We start from the raw sequence: 17,168 nt of genomic DNA on the forward strand, positions 1-17,168 counted from the left end.
ACCATTCTTAGTCATGACAATTCCACACCCAATGGAACCTTTGAGATAGTGTAAGATTTGTTTGAAAATGCTCAAATGGAATACAGTAGGCACATGCATAAATTGGCTAACAAGACTAATAACGTAGGTGATGTCAGGACTAGTAATGGTAAGGTAATAAGTTTACCGACAAGATGTTGATAGTGACCAATAGACCGAAGAAAATTGATAGAAGAGATTGTTTTGTATTGTGTATTGACAACTAGTCCTATAATTTAAGTTTAGGCCTAACTTGTGGTAACACATAATCATATAGTTTAAGCATAATAATAGCTTTATTATATCTACAAGGAAATTATAAAGTAAACTAACCAAAACTAATTTACAGCAATTGATTGATACCAATTTAGGACTTTCCTTCAATACATTATGTAATTGTTCTTTCTTGGTTGTTTGCCATATTACCCTAGTCCCTATTCCAAACAATATTACCTAGGACTCAGAGGTAGGCTAGTTTACGAGGTTGGGCGGGCCTCGAAATTTTTTGACCCAAGGCCTTCAAAAATGTTTCGTGGGCTTGCCGGCCCAAGATTCATCTAATAAATAGTTAGAGATACGTTTGTAATTCATTAACGAGAAATTTTATTTGCACACACCAAAACTATTAGGTTTACACCACCAATTTCAACTATGTAAGTTTACACCAAAATTTTAATGAGTAACCCAAAATACCCATTACTTGTAAAATATGAAATACATAAAATTATGTTAATCTTTTCAGTGTGGACAATAATTTTTTCAGCAAAAACTACAAAAGTTCAATAATTTTTAAAATTCTAATCCAAAACTACAAAAGTTAAAAAAGAGTTGGGAATGAAATTTTAGAATTGGAGGCTGAGTTACTCTTTTAGTAATTTCTGACAAACAGAAAAAAAAAAAAAGGCATTTGACATGATGAAGGCTTAACTGAAATGCTTCTTAATAAGCCTTGAATGCTGCAAGGAAGAGAGACAAAAAACTTGAAGCATCTTTAAAGAATGCACTGAGGAGAAGTTAATAACTGCAATTGAAGTTACCTTGAGGAAAGAGTTGTTGAGGATAATAAAATAAATAGCCATCTTGCAGCAAGATTCAATGGCATACCTTTTTGAGAAACTTAAATCTTTTATCAGAAGCAACATTAGTCACAGATCTTTTCTATTAGAGAAATCGCAGCAATCCATGTCTTCGGAGCTTATGAATTCAGATGTTCATAATATTTCACACAGTTTTGTACTTTATTTGATTATCAAAAATAAATAAATTGGGTAGTTAGCTTAATCAATGAACCAAGTCCATTTTTTATTTTAAAAAAGGTACAATCATTAGTTTTTTTAACAAAAATTGGGATGGTCATGTTGATTATTGATAATAAAATGGGGAAGGTCGTGTTGATTATTGTGAATAAAATTGGGATGATTGTGTTGTTTTATTTTTCATTTAAAGGTATATTAGACATTTTATACAAGGATATAGATATAGATAAATAAAAAACCAAAAAAGGTTTAGACTTCAACAATTTTTTGATGTGTAAATAAAAATTTACCCTAATAAATACTTTTTTTTTTTTGAAAGATCCGTATGTCACACACACTAACCCTATCACAATGGATGAAATCTACTAAAATCTCAATCCTTTAATGAGAATGAAACCGTGAACCTCAAGGTCTTGGACAAATACTAAACAACCTGATCAACCAGACTAGCTCTCATTCTCTACCCTAATAAATACTTAGAGATACGATCGTTATTCATTAATCCGTATAAAATCTGCTCCTTCCTCTTCCTCGTAATTACTTTACTGTGTTCACACAATTCCCTCTGCGGAAGGAAAACTATTTCTTCTGAAGCACGCCGTAGGGTTCTGTTCTCTCTTTTGAGAGTCCTAGTCCTTGTAAACACAAAGCACATTGAACAAGCACATTATAAAGATCTCCCTTCTTGAATTGCGGAGGTAAGCTCTCTCATAAACCCACAATCTCTCATAGACCCTATTATTTGTTTGAACCAGAAAGATCAAAATTTTTCTGAAGAAACCAATTTGGGCAAGCAAAGGAAGTGAGAAGAAAAATGATTATTGGAAGAATCCATCTGGGCAAATGAGAACCGGTTCTGGGTATTGGGTTTTATGCTGTTTAGGTGATTATGGATGATCTTGAAAAGGCAATATTAATCAGTTTTGATGAATCGGGTGCTGTTAATTCGATGCTAAAGTCTCAAGCAGTTTCATTTTGTGGACAAATTAGAGAGACCTCCTCGATTTGTAGTATATGTATAGAGAAACTCTGCTTTTGTGAGCTGGTTCAGGTGCATTTTTGGTGTTTACAAACTCTTCACGAGGTTATTAGAGTAAGATATTCATCTATTAGTGTACAAGAGAATATTTTATAAGGAAATTCGTGTTCTCCATGGCTTGTTTTGAGCGTGTTGATGCTAAAAACCCTATTACGGTTTTAGAGGGTCCTGCATTTATGAAGAATAAACTTGCTCATGTCTTGGTTACACTAATTTATTTCGAGTACCCTTTAATTTGGTCGTCTGTGTTTATGGATTTCTTGCCTCACTTGAGCAAAGGGGCATTGGTGATGGATATGTTTTGTCGGTTTTTGAATGCATTGGATGATGAAGTGATTAGTTTTGATTACCCACGTACACCTGATGAGGTGGTAGTGGCAGGTCGGGTTAAGGATGCAATGAGGCAGCAGTGTGTGCCTGAGATAGTTAGAGCGTGGTACCACATTCTGACAATGTATATGACTTCTGATCCGGAGCTATGTGCAAGTGTCTTAGATTCTATGAAGAGATATATTTCTTGGATTGATATAAGGCTGATTGTAAATGATGCGTTCATTCCCTTATTGTTTGATTTGATTTTGGCTGATGGGTTACCAGAGCAAGTGCAGGGTGCAGCTGCAGGCTGTCTCTTGGCTGTGGTTTCTAAGCGGATGGACTCACAATCAAAATTACCACTCTTGCAAAATCTTCAGATTAGTCGGGTTTTTGGACTAATATCCACAGATGGTGATTCGGAGTTGGTTTCTAAATTAGCTGCGTTGCTCACTGGGTATGCAGTAGAAATTCTTGAGTGCTTCAAAAGGGTTAGTTCAGATGACGAAAGGGCTGTTTCAGTGGAGCTTTTGAATGAAGTTTTACCCTCAGTTTTTTATGTAATGAAGAGCTGTGAGATAGACTCAGCATTCAATGTTGTGCAATTTCTTTTGGGTTATGTTGGCACAATGAAGAGTCTCGCTCCACTGAAGGAGAAACAATTGCTTCAACTGGGTCAGATATTGGAAGTGATTCGTGCTCAGATTCTTTACGACCCAATATATCGTGATCATCTTGATGTACTGGATAAGATTGGAAGAGAGGAGCAAGATCGAATGGTGGAGTTTAGAATAGACTTATTTGTGTTGCTTCGTACTGTGGGTCATGTAGCACCTGAAGTTACTCATATGTTTATTAGAAACTCACTAGCTGCTGCTACTGTATCTACAACATAAAGAAATGTTGAAGAGGTGGAAGCTGCACTTTCCCTCTTGTATGCATTTGGAGAGTCAATGGGTGATGAGACAATGAGAACAAGGGGTGGGCTCTTGGGTGAATTGGTGGTGATGCTGTTGTCAACTAGCTTTTCCTGCCATCCTAAAGGGGTTGTTGCACTTATGTATTTGGAGATAATAACAAGATATATGAAGTTTGCCCAGGAGGATAACCAGTATATTCCTATGGTTCTGGCAGCCTTTCTTGACAAGAGAGGCATTCGCCATCCCAATATCCATGTGAGTCGCAGGGCATGTTATTTGTTCATGAGGGTTGTGAAAGTGCTGAAAGCAAAGCTTGTGCCTTTTGTAGAGACAATTGTTCAGGTATAGTACGTTTTCTATCTCTGTCTTTGCAGAGATAAGTTGTGGTCAAGTATTTCCGATTCACTGTTTTTACTATCCATATTCTGAGTTGATCAATATATCTTTTTTTCCAGAACCTGAAAGATACAACTGCTCGATTCACAAATTTGGATTATACGTTGAAAGAACTTTCAGGATCTGAAGATGGTAGTCACATTTTTGAGGTACTTGGGCTTCTTGGATACATAATACACATAGGGTCCTTGGTGTTTTCTCTTTAGAGGCCTGGGGGGACCTTTTATGGAGCTTTGACATTTCACTTATATATCTCACTAGTTGCTGATTGGCTAGGCAGCCGAGGCCTTTGCAGAGGTAGATGTGAGTCCCCACTATTTAGGTAGTTTTGGGATAGGGGAGTAAGGGGAGCAATTACTAGTGGACTAACTTGTTGCCAGTCCTAGGGGTATTCATATTGCAAAATCACTTCTTCCTCTATTTCATGTTGACGAGAACGCTACGGTAGATGGCATTTAATGTTTTGGGTTGGTTGGGGTAGCAAGTGGCATGGTAAGCCTAGAAATATAGTCTTGAATTAATTCAGGATGGAAGGGCTTGGAATGGTGGCATATCTTCTCTGTCTTTTGATTTTTGTTGATGTGCTTGGAAGGAGAGAAACAAGGGTCTGAGGTTGCGCTGTTGAAGGAGTTGAATTGTCCCGTCCTCTTTTTTTTTTTTAAAAACCTTGGCTAAATCTTTTATATAAGTGGCTGGGAAACAAGCTTTAGTTGATTTTAGTGGTATATTGTATTTAAGTGACTCAATGTGTAGGAGTAGAGCCTGGTAATGTCTGGCTTTGAATATAGGCAGCACCAGCTTGGTGCTTTTTTAATACTGATCCTTGTATGTATGGCAGCGCTTTAAAATGTCTAGCTTTTGCATTGCGCGATCTTTTAATTTATACCTTATCAATATACTTCCGTTGCAATTTTAATGAACTTAGTTGTGTTGTGTTTTTTCAGTTTTTTGTTGCTCCAGGATTATTCGATCCTGTCATACTATATTGCCAATATACACATGAGCTCTATAATTGAGGAAATTTTTTTTTTCCATGTTGAACTGCTAGTCTACAAATGCATATATTTTTTTTATCATGATATTAGTGCTTGTACATAGTCAGTTAAATTCTGATACATAATTTTTCTTTTCTTAGCAGCCAAGGGAAATGGTCAGCTTTCTTGTATTACTTAATCAACTTATATGCAAATTCCGCAAATTATTTCATGATATATTGGAGGAAGTATACCCCACAATCGTTGGCAGGATATTCTCCATCATCCCAAGGGATACGTTTCCCTCGGGGCCTGGAACAAACACTGAGGTATAGAACAGCTAGTCCACTTGATCCAGTCAACCTTTGTGCTTGGTGAACGCTTGCAAATCTTTTGCATGGATGGCTCTATACCCATTCATTTGTTAAGTACTTAGGTTCCTGAAATTATAATATTTTATATGACAATATGCCTTGCTATGACTTGAGTAGCATTGTTATATGTAAATGCTTTTTTTTTCTGACATGGACTCGGCAACTTGTGATTTAACTGTATGATTAGTCAAGATCTTATTTTGATACAAAGCAGTTTTACTTAGTGCTGTTACATGATGTTTTGCAATTGCCTTTTCCTTGCTTCTAAGTTTTCAAGAGTTAAGCACCCTTTCCCAAGCTGTTTCCTCGCAAAGATGGTCACCCATCTTCGTATTTCCTAAAATGTTCTGATGGTAGTGCTTTCGCGCAAAGACCCCCACTATTGAACTTTTCCCAATAACGACTTCCTCCCTACTTTTTAAAATTTTAATTAGGTTTAAACTTATCAAAAAGAGAGAAACTAGGTTTTGACTTTTAGTCTTTGACTAATCTATGTTACAGGTGATATATGAGCTACTAAATGTGTTACTTGCATAACTCTTATCCTTGTAGGAAATCCGTGAATTGCAAGAGCTGCAGAGGATATTATACACATTTCTTCATGTGATAGCTACCCATGACCTGTCCTCGATCTTCCTTTCCCCAAAAAGTAGGGGATACTTGGATCCAATGTTGCAATTGCTACTGTGCAGTGCATGTGATCACAAGGACATTCTTGTAAGAAAGGTGCGTATAGTACTTGTTTGTAGCTTCTGATCTCCTTGAGCTATGCTTCTTTCTGATTTAATGGTTCTTATAGGAGTTGTCAGGGGCTGCCTTTAACTTATCTTTTTTTTTTAAATTTATTGTGTGTTCAGGCATCTGTGCAGATATTTAATAGATTGATGAAAGATTGGTGTGTCAAACCACATGATGAGGACAAGGTAAGTCTGCATTCCAAATTTCTGTGTTGTTGCTATCCTGATTTTTAAGGCTCATGGTGTTGGTGTATGTTTTAGGTGCCTGGATTCCGAAGTTTCATGATAGAAGCTTTTGCAATAAACTGCTGTTTGTACAGCGTCCTTGACAAATCTTTTGAGTTCCGTGATGCAAATGCTGTAAGAAGTCTACCATCTTCACATGTGCATTTTCCACTCGTGTATGCTTTAAGAAGATGCATACAGAAGTTGCTTGTGGTCCATGCTACATTTTATATTTTTGGTTGTTCGTCAAGATATCCCTCTCTTCCTTGCAAACATATGTTATACGGCACTTGTAGTGCTTGCTATACTTTTGAGAAGGTCCTTGAAAGTTAATACCCGGCACACGGTTTTAGTCATATGATTAAATAGTTGTTTGACATGCTTATGTGTGGGCCATATTCTCATTTTTTGTTCGATTCCCCGTTGTTTGTTCCCCTGATGTTTTAAGGGGCCGTGGTACCACTGCATAATAGAATCGACATATATGTCACCGGATCTATAAATTTCATATAATCGAAAAAGAAATTTGTTCATGGCATGCACAAATAGGATGACAGATGTACGAACACTAAACCATGAACTTAATAAGAGAGGACCCTCTGTTCAGAATTACTTAGTTTTTTGGGAGTGTAGATATTTATAGAGATAAATATTATCATGAGGGTTGTGATTCACTTGACAATTAGACACTTGTAGAATCCCTGCTAGGTGCTGCATGGTTAGGGTTGTGATTCACTTGGCAAATACTTTTTCTATTTAAATTTGTAGTATATAATATTGTTGAATATACAATCTGATGCTTCTTGGGAACTCTTTTCACTTTATTTATTTATTGAAAGTGGTTGTTCGGATGTGTCACACAGCTTGCTTTGTTTGGAGAAATTGTGATGGCTCAGAAGGTCATGTTTGAGAAGTTTGGTGATGATTTCCTAGCTCATTTTGTATCAAAGGGCTTTCCAACCGCACATTGCCCGCAAGATTTGGTAGAGCTGTACTGTCAGAAGCTGCAGGTAAAGCAAAGCATTCTTTTGTTGTTTCATCTTAAGAAGTTGATCGTTGGAGTGGACTGGACAAATGTGTTTTACGATTTGGCCATTCTAAATTCACAGCTATGTACTCATTTGTCCATCCAATTACTATCGAGCCCTGTTATTTTTTTGAGCTCGTGATTTATGTTTCAAGTTACTTTGATGGTGGTACTATGATAGGAAGGGAACATTTATAGCTTTTCTATTAGTGCATTCTGTTACGCTATTAGTTACTACAGCTGTAGCTTAAGAGGGACGTAGGAAGAGAGAGGAGATGGACTTTTGGTGAGGAAAATATTGGAGGTCATGTGCTCCTCGAAAGCTAGGAGGCTTCGTTACTATCCTCCATTTTCATTCACTGTATTTCCAGTTTTTCACACTACCAATATTAATTACACAGCATTTTCCTCATTTTGGAGTCTAGAATCTGTTGATACTTATCATATTATAAGAAAAAAAATGATGGATGAATATGTAAAATATAATTCTAGGCACACTTGTGCTGACACGCTAAGAATCTTCAGTTCACACTGATTTTGTGCCGTGGCCTTTGCTGGATTGCGAGCGAAGCTAGATCTGTCCCGAGTACAGTTTAGGGTCCTATTTCATAGCCATTTCCTTGAGGCATAGATGTTTAATTACTAAGATTGATCTGGGCAGGGATATGTCTCTTCAGAGTACGTGGTGTTGAATAATCCCACTCCCACCCACACCTCACCATTGCACCTCCTCCACCACCAAAGAAAAGAAAGGGTGATGCCTCCACATTTGACTGTAAATGTTTGTAGGATACTTGTTAGGTTGGAAATTTACCGATGTTTTTATAACTTGTTCTATTTCGGTATTACCCCTCATCGTTTGTTGTGTGCTTCTGATATACCTGCAGGGAAGTGATATTAAGGCATTGAGATCATTCTACCAGTCACTGATTGAAAATTTGAGACTCCAACCAAATGGAAGCGTTGTTTTCAGATGGCAGTGTAGGCATAGATGAATGATGTTGTAATTCATAAATGTTCTATGGAGTTCTTTTTTTTGGGCAATCTAGTTCTCGTTTGCCAAAGGTGTGTACATTCTTGGTTTCAAATTTGTCTGATTCTTTCACTTAAATTCTTAGATTCGATGTTTATTGTGTTACACACTTATGCTGGTGTACCTGCAGGATTTCTTTCTGTAAATAGCTTTTTGTACGCCTACTCCATGGACGGACGAGGTAATAATAATCAATTCCTACCGCTTACCTGGATTTGATGCATTTGTGATTCTTTGATAGGTTTTGTACAAATGACTGATTTGTTTCTCTCCTTTGAAATTGCACAGTTGTACATTTGTGGAAGAGTTTTTGGTCACGATCGGGTAGGTTGTTTACGGCCTTGAGCTTCAAGGCCCCGATCGGAATCAAAGTTTTTGAGAGAGAGAGAGAGGGAGAGGGTGTTCAATGGTCATAGTTTTTCCAGCTGAATGGACGTTGTGTGATTGGAGGGTTACATACATTTACATCTCATAGTCTTATTGGCCCATGTAATTTATGAAGCAAATGCAAGGTTTTGCCTTTCCAAATAAAAGTAGTGAATCTTATCGGTGTCTTTAGAATCTTTGTTGATACATGATGTCTGAATTTCTTTTGTCAATTTGGTGTTACTGTCTCCAACTGATAATGTGAACTTATGACATCAAATCAAATTATTTTTCAAGGAGAAAAAGTAAATTAAAATTAAATAAAACTTTGCACAAAAGTATAAAGTACTAAGTAGCAATGTATTGGTATAACTGTGATGAGTGCTACTTGCTTCTTATTCGTAAATTATCAAAAACCAATCATTGAAACAAGCAGATGATTAATGTTGTTCTTTTGGTGCTGGCAGGATTGTTTTTCACTAATGGCTAAGAAATTGTAATTAAAGAAGAAATATTAGTTCCTTTTTGTGGGCTGGAAAAGTCTGCTGCTTGGGTGCCTTGTTGGTTCAAGTTTGTGGAGGCTATAATTTCTCGGGTTATTGGTTCGGTCATCTCTCTTTTTTAGCTGGGATTTAGGTAAAGGGTAGTTTGGTTAGTGCAGAGTGAGTGGAGTTAAGGGGTTTTGTCTGTTCAGTCTCTTCATGCTGTAAGGAGAGGGAGTTTATCTTAGTTGAGTATATTACAGCTTCTTTCTTTCCTTTGTTTTTCAGGTTTGTTGTTTTTGTTTTAGTTCTGTTTTCTTCTGGGCTCTAGACCTAAACCTTCTCTGGACCTATTATTGAAAATATTGTTTTGGGTTTTCTTTTATTTATTTATTTATTTTTATCTTCCTCTAGGGTGGGTTGTCATGTAATGAGTTTATCTATTTTATTCTTTCCATTTTTCCTCTCAATTAGGTTTAGTTTTCTGGGTCTTTTTCTCTTCTACACAGTTGATATGAACATGGCTTTTTTTTTTTTTTTTGTGTTAACCTGTGGCTGACCCTCTTTTAGAGGCCGGGTTGATTCCTTCGTCTTCCTTCTCCTCTCTTTCTCAAGTCTCTGTCTTTTCTCTCCATATCACGTTGGTGTAATGGTGCCACCCTTGGGATCTGTCTTCTTATGTTCGGCTTCTGATTTCTCGTTTTGTAGTTTTAAGCTCGATCTCGATTTAGTATTTCAAAATTTGTCAACTGCTGCTCTTTGGTTACAATTTTTGCTTAGATGGAGATTTGAGTTCTGAAGTTCTCTGGTTTATCGCTGTTCTAGTTCTGCTGCCTCTCTCTATTGCTGTTTCTGTTGAGGAGTAAAAATATCAACTTGGATGTTCTCTGGGGGTTGTTGGGGCAGAGTTATGTGGTTTGGCTCGTTCTAAGAGCCGCTGTCACTCGGTCTCTATTTCAGTTTCATTTTGTTTTATTTTGGAGATCAGTTGGGGAAAGGTTTTCTTATCTGATTGGGGCTAAACTTTCTTCCCAAGCTTGGGGTTTTTTTTTTTTTTTTTTTATTTCTTATATTTCAGCTGGGTGTTTCTTATGGTGGCTCTGGGTGTTTAGAGGACTCACAATGGGGGGCTTTTGCTTGACAAAAAGTGAATTTTGCTGGGTCAGTATACAACTCTTCATGCTCCAATGGTATAATTGTGTTGGTCTTTTTTTGTTGTCCCATGGATGTGGGCATGAAAAATTCAATACCTATATGTTTGCTCATGGATGGGCCCTACAGCGCACACTCACACATTTTACACCAAAATCAATATTGGGTCTTACTTCTAATACACAAAAAGTAATGCCAATAAATTTTGTATCAATACATTTTGTTGACCTAATCACATCAGTAAAATACATCTTTCAATATAACCACATCAACAAAATACAAATCTCCATACATTATCCATGCCCAAGTAAAAAATAACCATTGTGATTACTCTTATGATCTCATCATCTCTAGAGTTCTTTATGTTGGTTGTGGGAAGTTATTTTCTGATGAGGCAGTTTTCACTTAGTTTTAGTTCTAAACCTTTGGGCACTGGTTTTGTTTTGGCTTTTATGGATGACTTTCTTTTTGCTATGGCTGTTGTTTGGGATTCATTAGCATGTTTTTTGGTTTTGGGTTTAGGGTGCCTTGGGGTTTATCAGCATGTTTTTTTAGTTTTGGGTGTTTGGTGCCTTCTCTGGTTTGCTGTGGGACAGAGAGCTGCACATGCGTTGGTTCTTTGTAGCTTCTCATCTTGAGAACAGTTTTTGTTTGGGTCTTTGTAGCTTCTCCTTTGTAGTTGGTGTTTGTATTTTTTTCATGATTAATTAAATTGGCTCTAACTTAACAAAAAAAAAGATTTCTACTCCAATTCAAAGAATAAGGACAAATGTCTAATAGAAGACAGGACTCCGACTCCCTCACATTCATCATTATATAAGGACACGCCGATCAGGTAAATTGATTCATTCATAGTTTTTTGCACTTTCTTGTTAAGAGCTTTGGTCTCTTAAGTTCTTCTTAACCTTACTCTTTTTGTTTTTTGACTTAAGTATCAAAGTGTATTTCTCAAAGAAAACACCTTGAGTTGGACTCCATAACTTACATTTGTTCATCTTCCAGTTCAAATATCTTCACCAACAACATCACCGCCAGCTTAGTTTGGATCCACTTGAGACGACAGCAAGCCAAGCTAGATTTCCACGTCATCACTATCCAACAATAGATAGCATGAATGAGGAAGTAATAAGATAAAAGTTTGACAAACCTCATACCATCTTGTTCGGAGGATACATATGAATGATAGCCACATCAACATCTAAAAATCGAATGAATGGCTCCACCTAAACATGATGGTCTGATAACTCAGTGAGAACGGGGTGTAAACTTTCACATCTTCATTTTGGGAGAAGAAAAATATCAGCTGCACGTCCTTCTCATCAAGGACCCAAATCACATGGTACTTGTCGTCTTATTGGGACCACATCCGCATCAATGAATGGTTCTACAAGCGTAAGTATAATGAAAATTTGTCGTATTCTAAAGGAAATTAGTCGGTAATCTGTTGTACTGCTGAATTGGTGGAGCCTAATTTACCTTTAAGGAGAACGACATTGTAACGTGTCTTGAATCTTCATCTCTACTAAATCTATTTTCCATCAATATCATCCCCAATTTCTCCAACACTTCGTGGAAACAGAGTATGTTGATTTCTCAGCTTCCTCTTCACTGCATAGACCACAAAGAAGAACCAATACAAATACGAATGCAGTATCTATACACATATTGATACAGAAAATACAAAAACTAGCTCCTAAATTACACACTAAAATACAAACATGTACATCAAGATAGAGAGACGGAGAGGATTAGAGGAAAACTTTTGTTCAATCTTTAACAAAACTAGCCCTACTGATTGGGATTACAGACATTCCATCACCATAAAAAAGTACAAAGAGAAGTGTACAAGCACATCAATCCATCACTATTACACGCCAAACTTCAATCCGCACACAAACTATGGAAAGACACAAAACAAAACCAAAAAAGAAGAAAAAAACCAAGACCTAATTGATTCAAAGAGAGTAAAGATGTGCAGGCAACCGAGGCTCAGCAACAGCAACAAGTGGAAATTTTTTGGGGGTTGAAAGTCCAAATATTTCCTCCATTTCCAACTCCTCTTTCTTCATGTTGTTAGGCAATCCCCAGTTAAACCCATGTAACAAATTAGCCAAACTTGATTGAATCACTTTAAGTCCAAGACTATATGCAGGGCACATTCTTCTTCCAGCACCAAATGGTAGAAGTTCAAAGTCAGTTCCTTTGACATCTATTGCCTTCCCAATAAATCTCTCTGGGTTAAATTCATTTGGGTCCCCCCATAAAGCAGGATCTCTCCCTATAGTCCACATACTCACTAGCACTCTTGTGTTCTTGGGGATGTCATACCCACCAACTTTTAGGTCTTCACGAGCAAGTCTAGGCACCAACATTGGTGCTACAGGGTGCAACCTCATTGTTTCCTTCACAATTGCATCTATAAATGGGAGTTTCACAATGTCCTTCTCTTCAACCCATCTTTCTCTTCCAATTACTCTGTCTAGCTCCTCTGTTGCCTTGTCGATGATCTCGGGCTTCTTGAGAAGCTCTGAAATTGCCCATTCAACTGTCACTGCTGAACTCTCTGTTCCGCCAGCGATTAGGTCCTGAGGATCAATTCTATATCAGTATCTACGTTATATTGTTGAGTTCATATTTCACAAAATTTTAATGTAAAGTCTGTGATTCATTCCTTAAAAGGGTGAAAAACAGAGTTTTAAGTCAATATCCAGACAAACTCAATAATGAAAGTTACCAGTGAAAATGCCTTGACGCTAACTCTTCCAATCTTGACTTCAAGATTTGGATCGTTGGCAAATTGAAGCAGAACATCCACCATATCTTTTGCCACAAAATCTCTGTTTTCCTTCCTATTCTTCTCGTGCTCATCAATCACATGCTCCAGAAACCTGTCGAATTTCTTGCTTAAGACCTTCATTCTCTTAATATTGCCTTGTATATCCAGGAAACGAAGCCAAGGAATCGAGTCACCGATATCCAACACCCCATTAAGCAAGAAAAGCTCGTCGATCATTTCTTTGAACTCCTCTGGCATCACAATCTCGTTTTTCAACGATTTGTCCGCGTACCTCTTCCCCAAAACCATCCGAGAAATCACGTTAAGACTGACAGTCGAAAGATGGTCTTTCAATTGAACTTGTTCACCGCAAGCCTTGTACAAGTTTCTAATAAGCTCTTTCATTTCTTCAATTCTTATGTACTCGTATGACTCGAGGCGTTTTGCGCTGAAGAGCTCCATTAGGCACATCTTACGGGCCTGGCGCCAATACGGCCCGTATTGGGACCAAGTAATGTCTTGGTAATTGTAGGTGGTGTATTTTCCGGCGGCCATTTTGGGACGGTCGGAGATCACAGCATCTTGGGTTTTGAGGAAAGTTTTGGCTATTTCGACAGAGGACCCGACAACTACCGGGTTTGACCCGAACTTAAGTTGCATAATGGGCCCGTATTTTTGGGTGAGGCCGTGGATGGACCGGTGTGGGAGTGAGCCTATGAGATTGAGATTACCCACTATGGGCCATGGTTTTGGGCCTGGTGGTAGGTTGAGTTTGGGCTGACAGAAGTGGCGGGCAAGGTGGATTAGGGCGGCGGTGGCAAGGGCAAGGGCAAGGGCACTATTGTGCACTATTGTTTGGACCAGAAATAATCCCTAGTAATCTGTTGACACGTGGCAAGGGCAAGGAGATTTTAGGTTACCATTTGTTCATTCAACAATGTTAAGTAGCTCATGGGAGTCCAAGTCTTTTAAACGAAATTTTAATACGTTTTAACTCTCAAAATACATGTTAGATTTTAAAAAAAAAATTACATATTCGGAGTCAACGCATAAAACTCTTTCTAACAAGATTTATTGTCGATGAGTTTTATTTGGTGGATCTTAATTCCGTTGTTTTTTTCAATGGAATTTTAAAAACAATGGATTCAAAACTAAAACAATGAATTCTAGAATGTGTTTTAAAAAACAATGAAATCTATATTAAAACAATAAATTTTGGACAATAAATTCTGGGATATAGGTTTTGTTTCAGTTGGTTCGTGATTGTACACTTTGTTAGCAAGGGCGGAACTGGGGGCACTGCACTGGGCTACAGCCCAGTGCAGATTTAAAAAAAATAAAATATACTTATACATACATATACACACACACACATATATATATATACACATAAATAGAGGCCGGCCCATTAATCATTCTCTTTCGGGATTTTTGTAAGCCGGTACACTAGATTGTATTTAATTGTAAAATGGTACAACCACTAAAACATCATTTTAAAAAAGTACATTGGGACCAGCTTTTACCAAAATAACCTCAAATTTGATTTTCTCTCTCCACGAACTGCGATACAATAGTGATACTTTTAAATAGAAAGTCCTATATAGTGTTCAATTTATATATTTTCCTCATAAAAATATGATACAAATGTTGGAATGTAAATTTGATTGCATTACATGTCTTTTTGGTTCAATTAAATCATTTTACTGAATTTTTAATGACCTCAAATTTGATTTTCTCTCTCCACGAATTGCGATACAATAGTGATACTTTTAATCAAAAGGTCTAATTTAGTGTTCAATTTATAATTTTTCCTCATAAAATGATGATAGAAATGTTGGAATGTAAATTTGATTGCATTACATGTATTTCTGGATCAATTGTATCATTTTAGTGGATTTTTAATAACCTCAAATTTGATTTTCTCTCTCCACGAACTGCGATACAATAGTGATACTTTTAATCAGAAGGTCCAATTTAGTATTCAATTTATATCTTTTCCTCATAAAATGATGATACAAATGTTGGAATGTAAATTTGATTGCATTACATGTTTTTCTAGTTCAATTGTATCATTTTAGTGGATTTTTGGTGTTAGTGATACTATAGTGATACATCTCTACAGATGTAAATGTTTTTTCAGAACAAGTAAGATAAGTACAAACCAAGAAAAGAAAATCAAGAAAGGAAAAATAATTAGGAAGATGAAGTATGCATAATGGTTCAATTATATATTTTTAGTGGATTTTTGGTGTTGGTGATACTATAGTGATACATCTCTGCAGCTGTACAGTATCAATTTCCCTAAATTTTCTTCTGCTTATTATACGAGAAGAATAAAATACAAAAAATATAAAACAAGACCAAACAAGAGTCATTGCGATCAATTTGATGAGGATCACCTCATCAGTTCTCACTCTTTGTATTTTATAGTGCTGAGAAAATTTCCTATGAATCATACCGTAATATTTATTGACATGCTCCTCATACTTGTTGTACAAAGCAGGAATTGTGATGGATAAGATGGTTCCTGTGATAGTATCAATGACAAAGATTCATAAAAAGCCAAATGGAATTTGAGAGGAGAGAAGAAGAAGAAGAAGAGAGGAGAGAAGAGGAGGAGGAGGAGAAGAAGAAGGGTATTGTAGGTATAATTCAAAAAATGTCTTAAGCGAGATGACAAAATTACCTTTAGATTGTACTTTTTTACAATTTTAAAAAGGCCCATGATCTTGTTACAATTAAGTTGTCCAAAGTGCTCTTAGTGGCAATTGTCCGTTCTCTTTCTTATTATACAAGTTAGAGAAATTTTATCTACACACTATCAATATATTAAGTCTACACCAATTTTTCAATATGATAAGTTTACACCAAAAAATTACAAGTTTATACACAAATGTATAGTAAAAATACCAAATTACCCTTTTTATACACAATACCTTGAGAGTGTTGTAGCATGTAGAAGAAACTGATGGAAGCCGCTCCACATCTTGTCCTACAAGTGCTGCCCAGAGAGGTGTATCACAAGTGACCAAAATAAGATCAAAGTCCTGACCCAATTATCCTCAGTAAGTAGGGTAAGATATTCCTCCCCCAAATCTCATTATCTTAAAAGGCATAAATAACATAAGCATATTGGAGAAGAAATGGTTGTTGTTCGCTATAAGGCCAGAGGGGCAACAAGTGTAGTAGAAAGGGGCCAAAGGATCTATCAAATGATATTACTGGAGATATCACAGACACATTGATTGAGCTTGAAAAGGCATAGGGATTTGATCATGATGAAGGCAAGTTGTACCCAAGAACACTAGGTACCGAGCAGTATCCATCTTCTTGAAAGATGAAATTTACATTGATCAACTTATTTAAAAGTCAGGAAACCCTTCATAAAATTGAAAATGCACAAGTCAGGGCAAAGGAAAGAAAGACATATATGATCGATTAAATCCGCAGAAGAAAACACTTTGTAGGCTCAAGGATTTATATGTCATTGCATATTAGGATATTTTTGGAACATATAAAATTTGAAAAAGTGGTGTAGACTTAGTATATTGATGATGTGTAGATAAAATTTCCCTACAAGTTATGAGTTAATAAACTAAGGCCCACTATCAATTTCTCTCCCAATTCTTAATAAACTAAGGGCCATGAATGATAATCCATGACCATCTAAGAAGGCCTTCAGCCCTTCACAATAACCTGATTCACCTCTTCCAAAGAGGCTCTTGAGTCTTCGAGAATTCGACTCTTTCCACAATAGCTTGCTTGTGCCGTGCGAGATTAAACTCTTTCCACTTCCACCCTCTAGTGCGGCTCTGCTCATCCTAATTCCTATGCTCCTGCTTATATAAGGTTGGTATAACTTATAAGGGTTTGAATGGTAGTATTTCACCTGTAACCCACTAGCCCCTAATTGTATTTTTTTATGCTCAATCGTGACAATTTTTTATTGTAATGGCTGCAGTCTGCAGCGTCCTTTATTGCTCATATTTGCTCACAGTGAAGTGGCCGACAAAGATATCATCCCCTTGTAAAAGGGTTAGAGTTCTTGTTAATCCCAAGCATGTGGGTGACATGCCATTTG

General features: G+C 36.9%; 1 protein-coding gene and 1 pseudogene across 1 annotated transcript; one reads left to right on the top strand and one right to left on the bottom strand.

Annotated features, from left to right (window-relative positions):
- The first annotated feature begins 1,794 nt into the window (after nt 1-1,794).
- Nucleotides 1,795-8,910, top strand: LOC120001347 (annotated as a pseudogene).
- Nucleotides 8,911-12,059: 3,149 nt separating this feature from the next.
- On the bottom strand, nt 12,060-16,907 carry LOC120002628 (dimethylnonatriene synthase-like). The gene is made up of 4 exons (XM_038851389.1): nt 16,784-16,907; nt 15,487-15,614; nt 13,046-13,960; nt 12,060-12,896 (listed from the first exon to the last, which is right to left on the bottom strand). The coding sequence occupies exons 1-4, from the start codon at nt 16,905-16,907 to the stop codon at nt 12,267-12,269; spliced, it is 1,797 nt and encodes a 598-aa protein (XP_038707317.1). The 3' UTR covers nt 12,060-12,266.
- Between the last annotated feature and the right edge of the window lie 261 nt (nt 16,908-17,168).

This window comes from Tripterygium wilfordii, chromosome 7, assembly GCF_013401445.1.
Source record: "Tripterygium wilfordii isolate XIE 37 chromosome 7, ASM1340144v1, whole genome shotgun sequence".
Lineage (NCBI taxonomy): Eukaryota > Viridiplantae > Streptophyta > Magnoliopsida > Celastrales > Celastraceae > Tripterygium > Tripterygium wilfordii.